This window comes from Pseudophryne corroboree, chromosome 5, assembly GCF_028390025.1.
Source record: "Pseudophryne corroboree isolate aPseCor3 chromosome 5, aPseCor3.hap2, whole genome shotgun sequence".
Taxonomy (NCBI): Eukaryota; Metazoa; Chordata; class Amphibia; order Anura; family Myobatrachidae; genus Pseudophryne; species Pseudophryne corroboree.
The window spans coordinates 25,766,053-25,789,421 of record NC_086448.1 but is presented as its reverse complement, the minus strand read 5'-3'; the positions used below and the strand labels follow the sequence as shown (position 1 = coordinate 25,789,421).

General features: G+C 49.6%; 1 protein-coding gene across 5 annotated transcripts in view; it reads right to left on the bottom strand.

The window, feature by feature from the left end:
* The window catches only part of ADGRB1 (adhesion G protein-coupled receptor B1), a 680,829-nt gene that overhangs the window by 181,089 nt on the left and 476,371 nt on the right, over nt 1-23,369 (bottom strand). For all 5 annotated transcript variants that reach the window (XM_063921150.1, XM_063921151.1, XM_063921152.1 and 2 more), the window contains 2 exons: nt 9,647-9,749; nt 8,174-8,217 (listed from right to left, as the gene is read on the bottom strand). In XM_063921150.1, the coding sequence (XP_063777220.1) occupies nt 8,174-8,217; nt 9,647-9,749 (147 nt within the window). The remainder of the gene's footprint in view (nt 1-8,173; nt 8,218-9,646; nt 9,750-23,369) is intronic.

Below are 23,369 nucleotides of genomic sequence, written 5' to 3'. Positions count from 1 at the left end.
TTGTGTCATCCTGGCCAGAAATGGAAATATACTCCCACTGAAATTTTGCGATGCATACGTAAAATCGGGAACATCGAAGGGGTAAATTCAATCTGCGCCAAACGCTCATTATACACTTGCATTATTTCCACCACTCCCGCAAAATGCCATGTTGCCGCCCCTAAACGCTCACTTCCTGTCAATCAATGTGCGATTGCTTCAATTGAGATAGCACCACCATCGCAATGCGGCTATGACTCATGCGCATTGAGGGGGTCATTCCGAGATGATCGCTAGCTGCCGTTGTTCGCAGAGCAGCGATCAGGCTAAAAATCGGCATTTCTGCGCATGCGTATGCACCGCAATGCGCACGCGTGACATACGGGTACAAATGCTTTTGTGGTTGTGCACAGGGCCTAGCGAAGTTTTCGGTCGCACTGGCGGCCGCAAGAAGATTGACAGGAAAGGGGCGTTTCTGGGTGTCAACTGACCATTGAAAAAACGCAGGCGTGGCTGGGCGTTCACTGGGCGGGTGTATGACGTCAAATCCGGAAATTAATAGGCTGAAGTGATCACAAGCACTGAGTAGGTTCAAAGCTACTCAGAAACTGCACAAACTGTTTTAGCTGAGCGCGGCTGCACAGGCGTTCGCACTTCTGCAAAGCAAAAATACACTCCCTGTTGGGCGACCACTATGCGTTTGCACGGCTGATAAAAACAGCTAGCGAGCGATCAACTCGGAATGACCCCCTGAGTACGCAGCGCACGCACAGTCTTTCGGTAATCAGCCAAATTGAGAAATCTCTCCAATTATAAATGAAGAATTCAGCAACAGTAACAGCCTGACTTTCTCTTATATCCAGAATAACCTGCAGGAAGCTGCACCCACCCATACGTACCCTTCCTCTCCTCCTAAACCCGTCTATTTGGCCACAGGGCCAGGCTATTACTATAAGCAGCTCTTACCCATGTACACGGTATATTTCATCATGTGCTGACCGTCTCGGAACGTGTCTGTCGTGCTGTCACGGTGCAGTGATTGTGTCTCAGGGCTACACTATTCTATTAAACGCAAGTTGGGGGGCTGAAGATGTGCAGGCTGAGTATATACGTTGTGTCACTGGTGTGTAATGTGTAGTTAATCATTAGTCTAAAAAATGGAATATCTCACATAGAAACTTGAAGGTTGTAATGTAGATTTGGGAACACTGCGGTGTGAAATATTACTTATTGCAAACATTTGTGGGTTAATATTTGCACAGCACAGGGACATTTGCAGAATTATTATATTGTGTTACTGTCTACACAACAACCAGAGCCCCAACAGGACGGCTAGGCAGTATTTACATCACGTATTGTAGCATTCAGTGTGCTATTGTACTGGGGCCCTATCAGGGTAGTGTGCTATTGTACAGGGGCCCTATCAGGGTAGTGTGCCATTGAACTGGTGCCCTATCAGGGTAGTGTGCCATTGTACAGGAGCCCTATCAGGGTAGTGTGCTATTGTACAGGGGCCCTATCAGGGTAGTGTGCCATTGTACAGGAGCCCTATCAGGGTAGTGTGCCATTGTACTGGGGTCCTATCAGGGTAGTGTGCCATTGTACAGGAGCCCTATCAGGGTAGTGTGCCATTGTACAGGTGACCTATCAGGGTAGTGTGCCATTGTACAGGAGCCCTATCAGGGTAGTGTGCCATTGTACAGGGGCCCTATCAGGGTAGTGTGCTATTGTACAGGGGCCCTATCAGGGTAGTGTGTCATTGTACAGGTGCCCTATCAGGGTAGTGTGCCATTGTACAGAGGCCCTATCAGGGTAGTGTGTCATTGTACAGAGGCCCTATCAGGGTAGTGTGACATTGTACAGGGACCCTATCAGGGTAGTGTGCTATTGTACAGGGGCCCTATCAGGGTAGTGTGCTATTGTACAGGGGCCCTATCAGGGTAGTGTGCCATTGTACAGAGGCCCTATCAGGGTAGTGTGTCATTGTACAGAGGCCCTATCAGGGTAGTGTGCCATTGTACAGGGGCCCTATCAGGGTAGTGTGCCATTGTACAGGGGCCCTATCAGGGTAGTGTACCATTGTACAGGGGCCCTATCAGGGTAGTGTGCCATTGTACAGGGGCCCTATCAGGGTAGTGTGTCATTGTACAGGGGCCCTATCAGGGTAGTGTGTCATTGTACAGGGGCCCTATCAGGGTAGTGTGTCATTGTACAGAGGCCCTATCAGGGAAGTGTGTCATTGTCCAGAGGCCCTATCAGGGTAGTGTGCCATTGTACAGGGGCCCTATCAGGTTAGTGTGCCATTGTACTGGGGCCCTATCAGGGTAGTGTGCCATTGTACAGGGGCCCTATCAGGGTAGTGTGCCATTGTACATGTGCCCTATCAGGTTAGTGTGCCATTGTACTGGGGCCCTATCAGGGTAGTATGCCATTGTACAGAGGCCCTATCAGGGTAGTGTGCCATTGTACTGGGGCCCTTTCAGGGTAGTGTGTCATTGTACAGGGGACCTATCAGGGTAGTGTGTCATTGTACAGGTGCCCTATCAGGGTAGTGTGCCATTGTACAGGAGCCCTATCAGGGTAGTGTGTCATTGTACAGAGTCCCTATCAGGGTAGTGTGTCATTGTACAGGTGACCTATCGGGGTAGTGTGTCATTGTACAGATGCCCTATCAGGGTAGTGTGCCATTGTACTGGGGCCCTATCAGGGTAGTGTGTCATTGTACAGGGGCCCTATCAGGGTAGTGTGTCATTGTACAGGAGCCCTATCAGGGTAGTGTGCCATTGTACTGGGGCCCTATCAGGGTAGTGTGTCATTGTACAGGGGCCCTATCAGGGAAGTGTGTCATTGTACAGGTGACCTATCGGGGTAGTGTGTCATTGTACAGATGCCCTATCAGGGTAGTGTGTCATTGTACAGGTGACCTATCAGGCAGTGGCGTAACTACTGCCCCCGCAGCCCTCGCGGTGGCTTGGGGGCGAGGGGCTGCGGGGGCGCCGCCACTGATTTAGAGCAGATTGACATGCGGACGAGCGTCCGCATGTCAATCTGCTGTCTCCTCTCCCTTCCTGCTGTAACGGGACGGGACACGGAGGGCACAGCGCGCCGCGCGCGCCTCTCCAGTGTCCATCCTGCGTCTCCGTCCGTCTGGTCTAATAATGGAAGTGCCGTTCGTGAGCTCTGATTGGCTCACGAACCGGCACTTCCTTTATTAGACCAGAGAGACGGAGATGCAGGAGGGACATGAGAGAGGCGCGCGCTGTGCCCTCCTTGTCCCTCCTTCACAGCAGCGAGGGGGGGGGACGACACTGAGGGGGCATGTATGGCACTGAGGGGGCATGTATGGCACAGGGGGCATGTATGGCACAGGGGGCATATATGGCACTGAGGGGGCATGTATGGCACAGGGGGCATATATGGCACTGAGGGGGCATGTATGGCACAGGGGGCACTGAGGGGGCATGTATGGCACTGAGGGGGCATGTATGGCACAGGGGGCATATATGGCACTGAGGGGGCATGTATGGCACAGGGGGCATATATGGCACTGAGGGGGCATGTATGGCACAGGGGGCACTGAGGGGGCATATATGGCACTGAGGGGGCATGTATGGCACAGGGGGCACTGAGGGGGCATATATGGCACTGAGGGGGCATGTATGGCACAGGGGGCACTGAGGGGGCATATCTGGCACTGAGGGGGCATGTATGGCACAGGGGGCACTGAGGGGCATGTATGGCACTGGGGGGGCACTGAGGGGGTATATATGGCACTGGGGGGGAAGTGTGGGGGCATATATGGCACTGAGGGGGCATATATGGCACTGAGGGGGCATATATGGCACTGGGGGGGTACTGAGGGGGATATATGGCACTGCATGTGTACCTGGCACATGGGGGGGGGCTATATTTGGCACTGGGGGCACGTGAGCACCTGGCACTGTGGGGGAATATCTGGCACTGGGGGCATATGTGGCACTGGGGGAGGGGGGGGCTATATTTGGCACTGGGGGCATGTGAGTACCTGGCACCGTGGGGGAATATGTGGCACTGGGGACATATGTGGCACTGGGAGCACAGCCCTAGCAACAAGCACTACCCCCTAGCAACGAGCATGACACCCAGTGCATGAAACTCCTGGCAATGAGCATGACACCCAGTGCATGAAACACCTGGCAACGAGCATGACACCCTGAGCATGAAAACCCCTGGCACCGTGCATGGAACCAAGAGCATGAAACCCCTGGCAACGAGCAGGTAATTTAAAAGTAATTAGAAGCCTTACTGTAGGACTTAATGTGTAATGGGCATTACGGTGTGTGGCATAATGTATACCGGACATTGCGGTGTGTGTCATAAATAATGTGTCACAGGCATTACGGTGTGTGGCATACTATATCACGTGCATTGTGGTATGTGGTATAATGTCTCAGGGGCATTGCAGTGTGGCATAATGTATAACGGGCATTGCAATATGTGTCACAGGTATTATGGTGTATGGTATACTATATCACGGGCATTGTGATATGTGGTATAATGTCTCAGGGTCATTGCAGTGTGTGGCATAATGTATCACGGACATTGCGGTGTGTGTCATAATGTGTCGGGCATTACTGTGTGTTGTATACTATATCACGGGCATTGTGGTGGTATGTGGTATAATGTCTCAGGGTCATTGCAGTGTGTGGCATAATGTGTCACAGGCATTGTATGTGCTATAATGTATCAGGGGCATTGCAGTGTGTGGCATAATGTATCACGGACATTGAAGTGTGTGTCATAATGTGTCACAGACATTGTATGTGCTATAATGTATCAGGGGCATTGCAGTGTGTAACATAATGTATAACGGGCATTGCGATTCCTGTCATAATGTGTCACAGGCATTACGGTGTGTGGCATAATGTGTCACAGGCATTACGGTGTGTGGCATAATGTGTCGGGGGCATTACAGTGTGTGCATATTGTGTCATGTGCATTATTGTGTGTGGCATAATGTCGAAGGGCCATTGCAGTATGTGGCATAATGTATACTGGGCATTACTATAAGGAGGAAAAATGACAAATAATGTAAGGGGCATGAATCAGGATTATTTTTCTTTCCTGTGGTGGCCAACGTCTGGGCGTGCAGGTTGCAAAACTGGGGGTATAAGGAAATCTTTTCCTGCAATGCCACGCCCCTTTATGCAAAGCCACGCCCATTCCAACGAAGCCACACACCCTTTTTGGCGGCGCGCGCATGTTTGTCCCTTTCATAGTGCCAATTATGGGGGATGGGGGATTGGGGGGGGGGGGGGGGGGGGGCGCAGGAGAATTTTTTTGGCTTGGGGGAGAAAAACTTCTAGTTACGCCACTGCTATCAGGGTAGTGTGTCATTGTACGGGTGCCCTATCAGGGTAGTATGCCATTGTACAGAGGCCCTATCAGGGTAGTGTGCCATTGTACAGGTGACCTATCAGGGTAGTGTGTCATTGTACAGGTGCCCTATCAGGGTAGTATGCCATTGTACAGAGGCCCTATCAGGGTAGTGTGCCATTGTACATGTGCCCTATCAGGGTAGTGTGCCATTGTACAGGTGACCTATCAGGGTAGTGTGTCATTGTACAGAGGCCCTATCAGGGTAGTGTGCCATTGTACTGGGGCCCTATCAGGGTAGTGTGCCATTGTACAGGGGCCCTATCAGGGTAGTGTGCCATTGTACAGAGGCCCTATCAGGGTAGTGTGCCATTGTACTGGGGCCCTATCAGGGTAGTGTGCCATTGTACAGGTGACCTATCAGGGTAGTGTGACATTGTACAGGTGACCTATCAGGGTAGTGTGCTTATGTACAGGGGCCCTATCAGGGTAGTGTGTCATTGTACAGGAGCCCTATCAGGGTAGTGTGCCATTGTACAGGAGCCCTATCAGGGTAGTGTGCCATTGTACAGGAGCCCTATCAGGGTAGTGTGCCATTGTACAGGAGCCCTATCAGGGTAGTGTGCCATTGTACAGGGGCCCTATCAGGGTAGTGAGCCATTGTACAGGGGCCCTATCAGGGTAGTGTGCTATTGTACAGGGGCCCTATCAGGGTAGTGTGCCATTGTACAGGGGCCCTATCAGGGTAGTGTGCCATTGTACAGGGGCCCTATCAGGGTAGTGTGCCATTGAACTGGTGACCTATCAGGGTCATGTGCCATTGTACAGGAGCCCTATCAGGGTAGTGTGCCATTGTACAGGTGACCTATCAGGGTAGTGTGCCATTGTACAGGAGCCCTATCAGGGTAGTGTGCCATTGTACAGGGGACCTATCAGGGTAGTGTGCCATTGTACAGGAGCCCTATCAGGGTAGTGTGTCATTGTACAGAGGCCCTATCAGGGTAGTGTGTCATTGTACAGAGGCCCTATCAGGGTAGTGTGTCATTGTACAGAGGCCCTATCAGGGTAGTGTGCCATTGTACAGGGGCCCTATCAGGGTAGTGTGCTTATGTACAGGGGCCCTATCAGGGTAGTGTGCCATTGTACAGGAGCCCTATAAGGGTAGTGTGCTATTGTACAGGGGCCCTATCAGGGTAGTGTGCTATTGTACAGAGGCCCTATCAGGGTAGTGTGTCATTGTACAGGAGCCCTCTCAGGGCAGTGTGCCATTGTATAGGGGCCCTATCAGGGTAGTGTGCCATTGTACAGGTGACCTATCAGGGTAGTGTGACATTGTACAGGAGTCCTATCAGGGTAGTGTGCCATTGTACTGGTGCCCTTGCATGTCAGTGTGCTATTGTACTGGGGCTCTATCAGGCCAGTGTCAGAATGCCACTGTTGCATCCAGAAATAAGAGCAGTTTCCTATAGAACACACTGCATCTGACAACCAGGGGACCCCAAAATGGCATTCCAGGCATCAGCATGCTACATAATATATACACATGTGGAGTAATTCTAATATAAGATGACGATTTCATGTTGTCAATTACAAATCATTTGTAATTATATGCATAATATTTAAATTAGATAACTTTGGGGGAAAAAATGGGTTAACGTATTTAGCACATAATCCCCAGATCACCAAACAAAACATGTCGGAGATAATGCAATCAGCAGATCCTTCCCCTGTCATCAGACGATTCCACCTTCCCCAATGGTTTCAGGAGCATGACACTAATATATGATGACTGCATGACAGTAATGTCATTCAATGGTCTTACAATGAAACAGGGTCTCTATAGTGATATACAGATGGAGCCATGGTTATCTTGGCTTCTCTGCTGCACCTAGGCACACCATGGTTTATTAGCATAAACTCTTCATCTATTGTTCTCAGCTGCAATACAATACAGAGGGGGATTAAGTCATTACAGCAGGGGATTAAATCCGACTGCCCAGTCTCAATTAATCCTATTAAAGGCCAAGATAAAGGTGGCTCCACATGTAGTCTGACATGTAAACGGTGGATATACAGCCAGCTGCTCCTATTACAGGAGTTCAGGTGAGGTTCAACGTCTCAGAAATTACCAGCAAACGGCCACAAAGTAACCACGAAAAACATTTGCCCTTATTCCGAGTTGTTCGCTCGCAAGCTGCTTTTAGCAGCTTTGCACAAGCTAAGCCGCCGCCTACTGGGAGTGAATCTTAGCATAGTAAAATTGCGAACGAAAGATTAGCAAAATTGCGAATAGACACTTCTTAGCAGTTTCTGAGTAGCTCCACACTTACTCGGCAACTGCGATCAGTTCAGTGCTTGTCGTTCCTGGTTTGACGTCACAAACACACCCAACGTTCGCCCAGACACTCCTCCGTTTCTCCAGCCACTCCCGCGTTTTTCCCAGAAACGGTAGCGTTTTTTCACACACTCCCATAAAACGGCCTGTTTCCGCCCAGAAACACCCACTTCCTGTCAATCACATTACGATCACCAGAACGAAAAAAAAACCTCGTAATGCTGTGAGTAAAATACCAAACTGCATAGCAAATTTACTTGGCGCAGTCGCACTGCGGACATTGCGCATGCGCATTAGCGACTAATCGCTCCGTTGCGAGAAAAATATAACGAACGAACAACTCGGAATGACCCCCATTATTCTGAAAACAACAATGTACTGGAACTGCGTGAAAGACTTCTGTCCATATATAATATAATGTAAGCTAATGATAACTATACCTTTTATCATACATTTCCTCTGTCATTACACTGTATCTGATAGTAAGAAATTCGGGTAACTTACGTGTCGGTTTCGTCCCAGATGATGCAGGTTTGGTTAGCGGTTCCCTAGAAAGAGCGCAGAAAACAATCACTGTTAGAGAGATACATTGTATCAGGGTCTGTGATCTGAGGCCGACGGGGAACCCGCAGCTTAAACCATATACCGGCGTATTGCGGTTGGGACGGGAGAGTTTTGAATTCTGTGTGAACAGCCAGTTCCATTACTGTCCCACTTCTGCACGCCTCGGGCAAGGTGGTCATCTGTGTGCGCCTGATACACTTAATGACACACATTGATTTTACTATGACAGCGGCAGGCAGTGAATGCTGTGACCTTGACACATTGCAGAACCGAAGGAACTGTCAGAACCAAATTCACTTTAGGTTATCTAGTGTCGCGTGTTCTCATAATCTCTATTGGAATATTATCTGACACAACGCATCTTTCTTCCTCCGTACGGCGGACGCCTTATATTCCTTGTTGGTGCCCCCTTAATTCTTGCTGCTGTTGACCGTGGCCGGCAACGGCGCCTCCCTATAACGTAACGTGAGCCACTACAGAATGCTATGAAGCTGGAAACAATCCATTGGGATTTAGTGACCTCGCGAGGCACTCCATGCATATCCAGTGATGTCACTGTAGCCTATGCCTCGGCCTAAGGACCACAGCATAGTGGGGAGAACCTTCACTCACACTAAGGTGATCCACTGTCTTCTGGCTGTAATATCTACTGTCAAAGTATCAAGAGATTCCCATCCATGATATTCCATAAATATGGCAATCCATACCTAAGAAGTTGTACGGTGGCCTTTGGCAAGTGGAATATTTATTTGTTGTTTTTTTGTGATACCTACAGCAAGATATAAAGATGGAGCCTTGCTCTTCTAGCCTTCTCCTCTGCACCATGGTGCACCAAGGCTTATTAGCATAAGCCTTTCATCTATTGTTCTCAGCTGCAATACAATACAGAGAGAACCATACAGCAGGGGATTAAGTCATTACAGCAGGGGATTAAGTCCGACAGCCCTGGCTCAATAAATCCTATTAAAGGGATAAATGAGCAGGGCTCCATCTGTACTCAATCACACTTTATGTTTTATCACAGTTAGGCTGGTAAGTCAGGTCAATACCAAACAAGACAATCTCTCATTATGGGTTTAGTTCGGTTGTTGTTCTTGGGACCAGATCAATAACTATACTCAATAAACAATATATCTCTTAAAGTACATTACCTGCAACTGAAGGATTTCAGAGTGTGTAAAGAGCAACTATTTATAGTATCCCACGGTCGCTGCCTCTTAATATTTATGAAGAACATCATCGAAACAATTGGGAATCTGTGTTTACGGTTCCACAAGGAAATCAGTTTTTATTTGGAACCTTTTGGTTAAGTCTTTGTCATTTTAATAGATCTCATAAAGAAGGAGATGTGTTACAGCAGTTTCCCCCCGATGAGAATTTGTCGAGTGCACCAAAACAAAATAATCTACTCACATTGTATAAGTGGGAAAATTCAATATCCAGGGGGACGGAAGGAGAACGCGGCGACGGCTTGACTGTAACAGAGATGACCTTAGAGTTCAACACGGTGTTGTTCCTAAATAGGACAAAAGATGAATCAGTACAGGTGTAATAAAGAGCTACAAAAATATAACACACAAGTGACACTAATAATAATACTGTCTACACACATTTAAGTAATGGGTGTGGATCATCAAATCGACAGTGTCTAGGTCGACAATGTTTAGGTCAACCACTATAGTTTGACAGTCACTAGGTCGACAGGGTTTCTAGGTCAAAAGATCGACATGAGTTTTTCATGGTTTTTTTGTGTCATTTTCTCCGTACAGTGACCGAGAAGCCCAATTAGTGCACCGTGTCCTCTCGCATGGCTCGCTCCGCTACCGCTTCGCTCGGCACAGGTTACCGTTCCAATCGTAGTCCACGTGGATCGTTAAGTATGAAAAAGTTCAAAAAAAGGAAAAAAAATGTGAAAAACTCATGTCGACCTTTTGATCTGTAGACCTAGCACATGTCAACCTAGAAACCCTGTCGACCTTCAGACCCTGTCGACCTAGTGACTGTTGACCTATAGTGGTCAACCTAAACATTGTCGACCTAGACAGTGTCGATCTTCAGACCGGATCCCGTAAATAATATCAGTATAGATGGTTGAGTTCTTTTTTTATTACTTGGCAATGCAGAGTATTTTCTTTGTTCTGTGGTTAGAATTCTCAAATAAATCCTAATTATAGTTCCACAGTGTTAGAAAATAAAATGTAAAAAAAGGGCGAAGGGGGGTAAAATTCCTGTTACAGTCATAGTTGCAACAGTGACACCTAGTGGGGAGGCACCAAATAAAGTCTTATTTGTTCCAATTGTATCTTTCCCCATTGGAATCTCCTTCTGAAATAATAAGCATGTTATACTACTGTGTTTATGTGCTGATACATTTATACTGCATGATAAAATTACTGTATACGGTCACAGACATCCTGTGTATATACCCCATTCAAATTTTCCACATTTTATTTTCTTATAACATACTGTAAAACCAAAACCCTGTAGATGTATAGGTTTATTTCTCCAATTTATCACCACACAACACTGTACTGTTCAACACACAAAAACTACTTTAAAGCCTCATTTACAACAACCCCCCGAAAATACCTGAATGCAATTGCATAAGTATTCAATGCAATCCAAGCAGTTTGCAAGTGCACCACCACCGCCAAAAAGAGTTGCACCTTGTAGATCAAAGATTATTCAAAGTAAATCCATGATAATGTTATACAAAAGGCACTTATTAAGGGAAGAATATAAGAGGAGTTTGAATACTTCATATTATAAACTGATACAGGGTCACCTCTCTATCGTCTGACTGGACTAAAAGTAACATTTTTGGTCTCAACGTTAGGCATCGTGATTGGTGCAAGTCTGATAATGCTCGTCGCCCCAAGAACACAATCCCTAAAGTAGGGTGGCAGGGGCATAATACTATGGGGATACTTCTCTACTTCATGGGCTGGAAAACTAGAGGACATAACAAGCGGAACAAGAGAGAGATTCATTCTGGAGGAAAACAAGAGTCTTAAAAATTGGGAGGAAATTTTTATTCCACCGGAACAATGACCCTGAACATAGAAAAAGTCACGTCGGTAGCACATTGACTAGAAATTGAATATATCTGGCAACAGTTTGAATATAAATTGCTGGTCACCAACAGCGTCCATCCAACCCCATGAGAAATAGTACAAAGAATAGCATACTGCATGAAAATGCTTGTGGCAGGATGGGCTTAGGGCAGTACTGGAGATCCTTTCTATCATGAGTCAAAACAAGAGGGGCTAACACTTTGGCCTAGATTTATCAAGCCTTGGAGAGTGATAACTTGCACGGTGATAAAGTACCAGCCAATCAGCTCCTAACTGTCATGTTACAGGCTGTGTTTGAAAAATGACAGTCAGGAGCTGATATTAGGAGCCTTAAATTACTAGGTGTTATTAATTTGTAATTAATTGAGAAAAAAAACGTTGTTTTCGGGGTTGAATAATGTCTCATGAGTCAGTAATGTGCCTAGTTCCTAGCAGAGCCAGGGTGGGAACAGGGGCAGTGAATGCCCCTTCTAATGTTAATATTGGCCTACTGGCGCCTTCTTATGTAACACCTGCTACTGCCATTCAGAGAATATTTGGTAGTTCAGCGAGGATACAGCAAGATGGCACCACCCACGAGATACACCAAGATTGAGCCATGCACGGGCTACTCCAAAATGGCGCCAATCATGGGCTACACTGAGCGGGCAGATACGACCAGAGGAAGGGAGAAAGTCTATATACCATGAAGCCTAAGGGATGGTGCGAAGGATGTATCACTTGAAGTCTTGGGGACTGGTGAAACTGGACACAAGCAGCAGACATAGAGCATATAACAGGGCTCCGATTGGTGGAAAAGGGATCCCATTTTTTTACTTTTAGCTCCCCCTTCATTTAATACCTGCCTAAGTCACTGGTTCCAAGTGACTCATAGGGGGTCATTCTGACCTGATCGCACTCTGCCGTTCATCGCAGCACAGCGATTAGGTCAGAAGTGCGCATGCGCCAGCGCCGCAGTGCGCCGGCGCATGGCTGACAGCCGATGGCTGTTGTTGCCTAGCGATCGCCTCTGCCTGATTGACAGGCAGAGGCGGGAGGGGGCGGCACGGTGGCGTTGGCCCGCCGTTTTGTCGGCGTGGTCTGGCCAACGCAGGCATGGCCGGACCGTGCAGGGGGTGGGCCGCAGTGGCTGCGTGATGTCACGCGCAGCTTCTGCGACCCGGGCAGCGAAGAGTAGCTCCCGGCCAGCATGCAAAAGATGCGATGGCCGAGAGCTACTCCTGAATTGCAAAAGCATCGCTGCTGTGTGATGCTTTTGTACTTGGGGGGGGCACTAACATGCGGGGCAGACTAGCCTGTGCTGGGCGTCCCCCCGCATGTCAGTGTGCCAGATCGTAACTGTGCTACATTTTGCAGGGCTACGATCAGGTCTGAATTAGGCCCATAGACATAGCTGTCACAAATAATGGTTCAGACGATAATTCTACCTTACTGTGCTTAGGTCCATGGGGCAGATGTATTAAACCTGGAGAAGTGTTAAAGCAGTGATAAGTGCAAGGTGATAACGCATCAGCCAATCAGCTCCAATATGTAAATTGATAATTAGGAGCTGATTGGCTGGTGCATTATCACCTTCCACTTATCACTGGTTTATCACTTCTCCAGGCTTAATACATCTGCCCCAGCATGGGTCCAGTTAAACACATGGAAGAGACGGGGGTTTCACCAACATTAACATAAATAAATGAACAATGACCCAAGAATAGCTGAAACCTGGCTGATGGGATCGGTATGAAATACCTCCAATCAAAATGCCGACGGTCGAAATCCCGACACCAATTGACCGATGGTCAAAATCCCGACATTTAAAATACTGACAAGGTCAAAATACCGACATGTAAAATGCCGACAGGTCAAAATACCGACATGCATTTTTCGTTGTTTTTGTGTGTGTGTCGACATAAGTCGACATGGACACCATATAAGTGTACGCGTCCACTCGCATGGCTCGCTGTGCTCCCCATGCTTCAGGCACGGAGCCTCGCTGCGCTCGGCACACTATTATATACCCCCTCCAGGTCCACTGGGATGGTAAAGTATGAACAAGTCGGTTTCAATGAAAAAAATCATGAAAAAATCATGTCGGCATTTTACATGTCAGTATTTTGACCTTGTCGGTATTTTAAATGTCGGTACTTTGTCCTAGAGATGTGCACTTGAAATTTTTCGGGTTTTGTGTTTTGGTTTTGGGTTCGGTTCCGCGGCCGTGTTTTGGGTTCGACCGCGTTTTGGCAAAACCTCACCGAATTTTTTTTGTCGGATTCGGGTGTGTTTTGGATTCGGGTGTTTTTTTCTAAAAACACTAAAAAACAGCTTAAATCATAGAATTTGGGGGTCATTTTGATCCCAAAGTATTATTAACCTCAAAAACCATAATTTCCACTCATTTTCAGTCTATTCTGAATACCTCACACCTCACAATATTATTTTTAGTCCTAAAATTTGCACCGAGGTCGCTGGATGACTAAGCTAAGCGACCCTAGTGGCCGACACAAACACCGGGCCCATCTAGGAGTGGCACCGCAGTGTCACGCAGGATGGCCCTTCCAAAAAACACTCCCCAAACAGCACATGACGCAAAGAAAAAAAGAGGCGCAATGAGGTAGCTGTGTGAGTAAGATAAGCAACCCTAGTGGCCGACACAAACACCGGGCCCATCTAGGAGTGGCACTGCAGTGTCACGCAGGATGGCCCTTCCAAAAAACACTCCCCAAACAGCACATGACGCAAAGAAAAAAAGAGGCGCAATGAGGTAGCTGTGTGAGTAAGCTAAGCGACCCTAGTGGCCGACACAAACACCTGGCCCATCTAGGAGTGGCACTGCAGTGTCACGCAGGATGGCCCTTCCAAAAAACACTCCCCAAACAGCACATGACGCAAAGAAAAAAAGAGGCGCAATGAGGTAGCTGTGTGAGTAAGATAAGCGACCCTAGTGGCCGACACAAACACCGGGCCCATCTAGGAGTGGCACTGCAGTGTCACGCAGGATGGCCCTTCCAAAAAACACTCCCCAAACAGCACATGACGCAAAGAAAAAAAGAGGCGCAATGAGGTAGCTGTGTGAGTAAGCTAAGCGACCCTAGTGGCCGACACAAACACCTGGCCCATCTAGGAGTGGCACTGCAGTGTCACGCAGGATGGCCCTTCCAAAAAACACTCCCCAAACAGCACATGACGCAAAGAAAAAAAGAGGCGCAATGAGGTAGCTGTGTGAGTAAGCTAAGCGACCCTAGTGGCCGACACAAACACCTGGCCCATCTAGGAGTGGCACTGCAGTGTCACGCAGGATGGCCCTTCCAAAAAACACTCCCCAAACAGCACATGACGCAAAGAAAAAAAGAGGCGCAATGAGGTAGCTGTGTGAGTAAGATAAGCGACCCTAGTGGCCGACACAAACACCGGGCCCATCTAGGAGTGGCACTGCAGTGTCACGCAGGATGGCCCTTCCAAAAAACACTCCCCAAACAGCACATGACGCAAAGAAAAAAAGAGGCGCAATGAGGTAGCTGTGTGAGTAAGATAAGCGACCCTAGTGGCCGACACAAACACCGGGCCCATCTAGGAGTGGCACTGCAGTGTCACGCAGGATGGCACTTCCAAAAAACACTCCCCAAACAGCACATGACGCAAAGAAAAAAAGAGGCGCAATGAGGTAGCTGTGTGAGTAAGCTAAGCGACCCTAGTGGCCGACACAAACACCTGGCCCATCTAGGAGTGGCACTGCAGTGTCACGCAGGATGGCCCTTCCAAAAAACACTCCCCAAACAGCACATGACGCAAAGAAAAAAAGAGGTGCAATGAGGTAGCTGTGTGAGTAAGATAAGCGACCCTAGTGGCCGACACAAACACCTGGCCCATCTAGGAGTGGCACTGCAGTGTCACGCAGGATGGCCCTTCCAAAAAACACTCCCCAAACAGCACATGACGCAAAGAAAAAAAGAGGCGCAATGAGGTAGCTGTGTGAGTAAGATAAGCGACCCTAGTGGCCGACACAAACACCGGGCCCATCTAGGAGTGGCACTGCAGTGTCACGCAGGATGGCCCTTCCAAAAAACACTCCCCAAACAGCACATGACGCAAAGAAAAAAAGAGGCGCAATGAGGTAGCTGTGTGAGTAAGCTAAGCGACCCTAGTGGCCGACACAAACACCGGGCCCATCTAGGAGTGGCACTGCAGTGTCACGCAGGATGGCCCTTCCAAAAAACACTCCCCAAACAGCACATGACGCAAAGATAAAAAGAGGCGCAATGAGGTAGCTGTGTGAGTAAGATATGCGACCCTAGTGGCCGACACAAACACCTGGCCCATCTAGGAGTGGCACTGCAGTGTCACGCAGGATGGCCCTTCCAAAAAACACTCCCCAAACAGCACATGACGCAAAGAAAAATTAAAGAAAAAAGAGGTGCAAGATGGAATTGTCCTTGGACCCTCCCACCCACCCTTATGTTGTATAAACAGGACATGCACACTTTAACCAACCCATCATTTCAGTGACAGGGTCTGCCACACGACTGTGACTGAAATGACGGGTTGGTTTGGACCCCCACCAAAAAAGAAGCAATTAATCTCTCCTTGCACAAACTGGCTCTACAGAGGCAAGATGTCCACCTCATCATCATCCTCCGATATATCACCGTGTACATCCCCCTCCTCACAGATTATCAATTCGTCCCCACTGGAATCCACCATCTCAGCTCCCTGTGTACTTTGTGGAGGCAATTGCTGCTGGTCAATGTCTCCACGGAGGAATTGATTATAATTCATTTTAATGAACATCATCTTCTCCACATTTTCTGGAAGTAACCTCGTACGCCGATTGCTGACAAGGTGAGCGGCGGCACTAAACACTCTTTCGGAGTACACACTTGTGGGAGGGCAACTTAGGTAGAATAAAGCCAGTTTGTGCAAGGGCCTCCAAATTGCCTCTTTTTCCTGCCAGTATAAGTACGGACTGTGTGACGTGCCTACTTGGATGCGGTCACTCATATAATCCTCCACCATTCTTTCAATGGGGAGAGAATCATATGCAGTGACAGTAGACGACATGTCCGTAATCGTTGACAGGTCCTTCAGTCCGGACCAGATGTCAGCATCAGCAGTCGCTCCAGACTGCCATGCATCACCGCCAGCGGGTGGGCTCGGAATTCTGAGCCTTTTCCTCGCACCCCCAGTTGCGGGAGAATGTGAAGGAGGAGATGTCGACAGGTCGCGTTCCGCTTGACTTGACAATTTTCTCACCAGCAGGTCTTTGAACCCCAGCAGACTTGTGTCTGCCGGAAAGAGAGATCCAAGGTAGGTTTTAAATCTAGGATCGAGCACGGTGGCCAAAATGTAGTGCTCTGATTTCAACAGATTGACCACCCGTGAATCCTTGTTAAGCGAATTAAGGGCTCCATCCACAAGTCCCACATGCCTAGCGGAATCGCTCCGTGTTAGCTCCTCCTTCAATGTCTCCAGCTTCTTCTGCAAAAGCCTGATGAGGGGAATGACCTGACTCAGGCTGGCAGTGTCTGAACTGACTTCACGTGTGGCAAGTTCAAAGGGCAGCAGAACCTTGCACAACGTTGAAATCATTCTCCACTGCGCTTGAGACAGGTGCATTCCACCTCCTATATCGTGCTGAATTGTATAGGCTTGAATGGCCTTTTGCTGCTCCTCCAACCTCTGAAGCATATATAGGGTTGAATTCCACCTCGTTACCACTTCTTGCTTCAGATGATGGCAGGGCAGGTTCAGGCGTTTTTGGTGTTGCTCCACTCTTCTGTACGTGGTGCCTGTCTGGCCACCGACAGCATCTCTTGCACGCCCCTGTCGTTTTTTAAAAAATTCTGCACCACCAAATTCAAGGTATGTGCAAAACATGGGACGTGCTGGAATTTGCCCAGATTTAATGCACACACAATATTGCTGGCGTTGTCCGATGCCACAAATCCACAGGAGAGTCCAATTGGGGTAAGCCATTCCGCGATGATCTTCCTCAGTTGCCGTAAGAGGTTTTCAGCTGTGTGCGTATTCTGGAAACCGGTGATACAAAGCGTAGCCTGCCTAGGAAAGAGTTGGCGTTTGCGAGATGCTGCTACTGGTGCCGCCGCTGCTGTTCTTGCGGCGGGAGTCCATACATCTACCCAGTGGGCTGTCACAGTCATATAGTCCTGACCCTGCCCTGCTCCACTTGTCCACATGTCCGTGGTTAAGTGGACATTGGGTACAGCTGCATTTTTTAGGACACTGGTGACTCTTTTTCTGAGGTCTGTGTACATTTTCGGTATCGCCTGCCTAGAGAAATGGAACCTAGATGGTATTTGGTACCGGGGACACAGTACCTCCAACAAGTCTCTAGTTGGCTCTGCAGTAATGATGGATACCGGAACCACGTTTCTCACCACCCAGGATGCCAAGGCCTCAGTTATCCGCTTTGCAGCAGGATGACTGCTGTGATATTTCATCTTCCTCGCAAAGGACTGTTGGACAGTCAATTGCTTGGTGGAAGTAGTAAAAGTGGTCTTACGATTTCCCCTCTGGGATGACCATCGACTCCCAGCAGCAACAACAGCAGCGCCAGCAGCAGTAGGCGTTACACGCAAGGATGCATCGGAGGAATCCCAGGCAGGAGAGGAATCGTCAGAATTGCCAGTGACATGGCCTGCAGGACTATTGGCATTCCTGGGGAAGGAGGAAATTGACACCGAGGGATTTGGTGGGGTGGTTTGCGTGAGCTTGGTTACAAGAGGAAGGGATTTACTGGTCAGTTGGCTGTTTCCGCTGTCGCCCAAAGTTTTTGAACTTGTCACTGACTTATTATGAATGCGCTGCAGGTGACGTATAAGGGAGGATGTTCCGAGGTGGTTAACGTCCTTACCCCTACTTATTACAGCTTGACAAAGGCAACACACGGCTTGACAAATGTTGTCCGCATTTCTGGTGAAATACTTCCACACCGAAGAGCTGATTTTTTTGGTATTTTCACCAGGCATGTCAACGGCCCTATTCCTCCCACGGACAACAGGTGTCTCCCCGGGTGCCTGACTTAAACAAACCACCTCACCATCAGAATCCTCCTTGTCAATTTCCTCCCCAGCGCCAGCAACACCCATATCCTCCTCATCCTGGTGTACTTCAACACTGACATCTTCAATCTGACTATCAGGAACTGGACTGCGGGTGCTCCTTCCAGCACTTGCAGGGGGCGTGCAAATGGTGGAAGGCGCATGCTCTTCACGTCCAGTGTTGGGAAGGTCAGGCATCGCAACCGACACAATTGGACTCTCCTTGTGGATTTGGGATTTCGAAGAACGCACAGTTCTTTGCGGTGCTTTTGCCAGCTTGAGTCTTTTCAGTTTTCTAGCGAGAGGCTGAGTGCTTCCATCCTCATGTGAAGCTGAACCACTAGCCATGAACATAGGCCAGGGCCTCAGCCGTTCCTTGCCACTTCGTGTGGTAAATGGCATATTGGCAAGTTTACGCTTCTCCTCCGACAATTTTATTTTAGATTTTGGAGTCCTTTTTTTACTTATATTTGGTGTTTTGGATTTTACATGCTCTGTACTATGACATTGGGCATCGGCCTTGGCAGACGACGTTGCTGGCATTTCATCGTCTCGGCCATGACTAGTGGCAGCAGCTTCAGCACGAGGTGGAAGTGGATCTTGATCTTTCCCTAATTTTGGAACCTCAATATTTTTGTTCTCCATATTTTAATAGGCACAACTAAAAGACACAGAGGTAGCTACAGCCGTGGACTACCGTACTGTGTCTGCTGCTAATATAGACTGGATGATAATGAGATGAAATCAATATATATTATATCACACTAGTACTGCAGCCGGACAGGTAGATATATTTATTATGTAATGACTGATGACGGACCTGCTGGACACTGTCAGCTCAGCAGCACCGCAGACTGCTACAGTAAGCTACTATAGTAGTATGTATAAAGAAGAAAGAAAAAAAAAAAACCACGGGTAGGTGGTATACAATTATGGATGGACGAGCGACTGCCGACACAGAGGTAGCTACAGCCGTGGACTACCGTACTGTGTCTGCTGCTAATATAGACTGGATGATAATGAGATGAAATCAATATATATATATATATAATATCACACTAGTACTGCAGCCGGACAGGTATATATATTTATTATGTAATGACTGATGACGGACCTGCTGGACACTGTCAGCTCAGCAGCACCGCAGACTGCTACAGTAAGCTACTATAGTAGTATGTATAAAGAAGAAAGAAAGAAAAAAAACCACGGGTAGGTGGTATACAATTATGGATGGACGAGCGACTGCCGACACAGAGGTAGCTACAGCCGTGGACTACAGTACTGTGTCTGCTGCTAATATAGACTGGATGATAATGAGATGAAATCAATATATATATATATAATATCACACTAGTACTGCAGCCGGACAGGTAGATATATTTATTATGTAATGACTGATGACGGACCTGCTGGACACTGTCAGCTCAGCAGCACCGCAGACTGCTACAGTAAGCTACTATAGTAGTATGTATAAAGAAGAAAGAAAAAAAAAAAACCACGGGTAGGTGGTATACAATTATGGATGGACGAGCGACTGCCGACACAGAGGTAGCTACAGCCGTGGACTACCGTACTGTGTCTGCTGCTAATATAGACTGGATGATAATGAGATGAAATCAATATATATATACTAGGTGCTTCATCGCGCCCTACGGGCGCTCTTCACACCGTCGCAAGGGGCTACGCCCCCTTAACCCTTGCATGCCTTTCTGGGGTTCAATATTTGTGTTATATGGAGTATCACCTGCATTCCTTTGTTAGTGGTTAAATATTGCACAATGAAAGGGTGTGCGATGGTGAAGGAGGCGCAGCGCCTTGCGACGGCGTGAACAGCACCTGCAGGCCACAATGTACAGAATGTAGCGGGTGCGGGGGGTACTGCGGATGGTGTCTGTAGATGCTGCGGATGGAGGGGGGCGGAAGTGGGGGTGGGGCTTGGATGGGGAAGGGTTGGGAGGTGCTGCGGGTGGGGGAGGGGCAGAGGAGTGGGGGATGCAGATGGGGGAGGGGTCCGGAGGCACTGCAGGTGGGGGAGGGGCAGGGGTGCCATGGGTGGGGGAGGGGCAGGTGTGGGGATGTTGCAGATGGGTGAAGGGTTCCGGAGGTGCTGTGGGATGGGAAGGGGCGGGAGTGCCACTGGTGGGGTAGGGGTCCGTAGGCGCCATGGGTAGGGGAGGGGCAGGTACAGGTGTTGCGGCAGATGGGGAAGGAGGTCCGGAGGTGCTGCAGGTGGTGGTGGGGCAGGTGCGGGGGTGCCATTGGTGGGGGAGGGGTGGGTGAGGGGGGGACCGCGGATGGAGGAGGGTGTCTGCAGATGCTGCGGGTGGAGGGGGGCAGGTGTGGGGGAGACATATAAGGGGGATGAATGGTGGAGGGGGCCTGGAGATTGCTGGGGGTGGTGAAGGGGCGGAGGAGTGGGAGCCGCGGGTGGTGTAGGGGGTCTGGAGGCACAGCATGTGGGGGAGGGGTGGAGTGCCGCATGTGGTGGAGGGGAAGGTGCGGAGGTGTGGTGCATTGGGGAGAGGTCTGGAGGTGCTGCGGGTACTGTACCTGCCAAAAAGGTAGTTGGAGGGTATGCAGTAACAGGGCCAGGACAGGGGTGACAGGGTCAGAACAGGGTTGACTGGGCCAGGACAGGGGTGACAGGGTCAGAACAGGGGTGACAGGGTCAGAACAGTGGTGACGGGGCCAGGACAGGGGTGACGGGGCCAGGACATGGGCGACGGGGCCAGGACAGAAATGACAGGGACAGGATAGGGGTGACAGGGTCAGTGTAGGGGCGGCAGGACCAGGACAGGGTGACAGGGCCGGTATAGGGTTGACAGGGCAAGCACAGGGGTGACAGGGCCAGGATAGGGGTAGCAGGGCCAGCATAAGGGTGACAGGGCCAGGATAAGGGTGAAAGGGCCAGGATAAGGGTGAAAGGGCCAGGATAAGGGTGGCAGGTCAAGGCCAGGGGTGACAGGGACATGACAGAACACAGGGCACGGGAGAGATTGGTATTAGGGACAGAACAGTGGTGACAGACAGATGTGTCTTACCGGAGTCACTGCTGCTGGCTGCTGCTGTTCCACTCCAACCTGTTGGCATCTGCTGCTGGTGGAGACTTGGCATGGCTGACTCTCTTAGGCTGTATACCTGCTTCCTCTGCCCGTCCACATCACTCCCCCCCCTCCTCAGTCACACACCGCAGACCTCGCGCAGCTGCCGGGCACTGTGGTAAGGTGAGACTGGGAGTGACTGGTTAGCCCCCAGGAGATGCTGCGGCTGGAGGGAGGAGGGGGTCATAGCATGCACGTGGCGCGGACCTCACGGCTGCCAGGCACTATGGTAAGGGGAGACTGGGAGTGACTGGTTAGCTCCCAGGAGACGCTGATGCTGGAGGGAGGAGGGGGTCAGAGCCTGCAAGCAGCGCGGACTTCTGCAGCGCTACCCGCCGGCTAAAGTGTGTGAAGGAGCTGGGCGCAACTCACTGCGGGTGGCAGCGCTGCAGCTAGCGATGGGGTCGCAGGGGCTGGAGATAACAGAGGCAGTACGGAAAGTGCACAGCGGCTGGTGACCCACAAAACTACAGCTAAGAAGCGTGGAGTGTGCCAGAATGTGACGCTCCTCCGTGCCAGAGAGACCCTGCTGAGTATGCTGATGTGGGGGTCAAGTATGGCATACCCCCTCACACACCCCCATACCTCCCAAATGTCCCAATTTTCGCGGGACAGACCCATTTTTTGGGGTCTGTCCCGCTGTCCCACCCGCGGGTCGCAGTGTCCTGCGGTGGTGGGGGGGGGGGGAGCAGTTGGAAAGCTCCTGTACTCGCTGTTCTGCTTAGCAGAGCAGCGGTGAATAGTGGAGACAGAGGGAGAGGGGGCATCAGGGGGTACGGATTAAGGGGGGGTTCCAGCAGCAGAGCCGGATTAAGGGGGGGGGGTGGCCAGGGGATACGTACCGTTGGCCCCACAGTTTTAGGGGGGCCCCCAGCTGGAGTAGCTCTGTCCCAGCTCTGAAGCTCCCCCGTCCTGCCAGCAACAGCGGCAGCATTGTGCTACAGTCAGCACACGCTGCTGCGTGTTGGCAGGTCTGTGGTGTTGCAGGGGGGCAGCAGTCTCCCTGCTTTCTTCTGCCTGTGCGGGTGTGTAGGGGGAGCGAGCACCTCCTCTGGATTTAGCCCTAGCTGAGGGGCCAAAATTCCATTAAAAAAAATAATAATAATAATAAAAAAAAAAAAAAAAAAATCCCGGAATTTGCATAATGGGGCGTGGCCTCGCATCCCGCGATTAGGCCACGCCCCCAACCCACAGCAGGCACAGCAATGAGATAGGGCTCCCCTTTCTCAAGTACCCTGTGCCCCCTGGACTCATAATCAGCCCCTGGGGGCATGCCAGCAGCTCACAGAGCGCTGGGCATACCCCCTCACTGACGAAAACGGGGCCCTCCCGTGAAGCCACGCCCCCTTTTCGCTGTGTGTGTGTGTGTGTGTGTGTGTGTGTGTGAAAGCTGGGAAGTATGCAGTTATGCACCCTGCCTGTGCCATGTCCATACTATCTGCTTCTGCAGCTGCTCCTAGTGTCCTATAGATTTGGCCAGATCTGTGACTCATTTGACTAACTCCGCCCACTGTTGTGACTCCGCCCAGCGTTAGCAAATGAATCACAAGATCACAGATCTGGGCTATTATATAGGAGATATAGGGGGTAATTCCAAGTTGATCGCAGCAGGAATTTAGTTAGCAACTGGGCAAAACCATGTACACTGCAGGGGAGGCAGATTTAACATGTGCAGAGAGTGTTAGATTTGGGTGGGGTGTGTCCAATCTGCAATCTAATTTGCTGTGTAAAAATAAAGCAGCCAGTATTTACCCTGCACAGAAATAAAATAACCCACCCAAATTTAACTCTCTCTGCACATATTAAATCTGCCTCCCCTGCAGTGCACATGGTTTTGCCCAATTGCTAACTAAATTCCTGCTGCGATCAACTTGGAATTACCCCCATAATATCACTAGTACTGCAGCCGGACAGG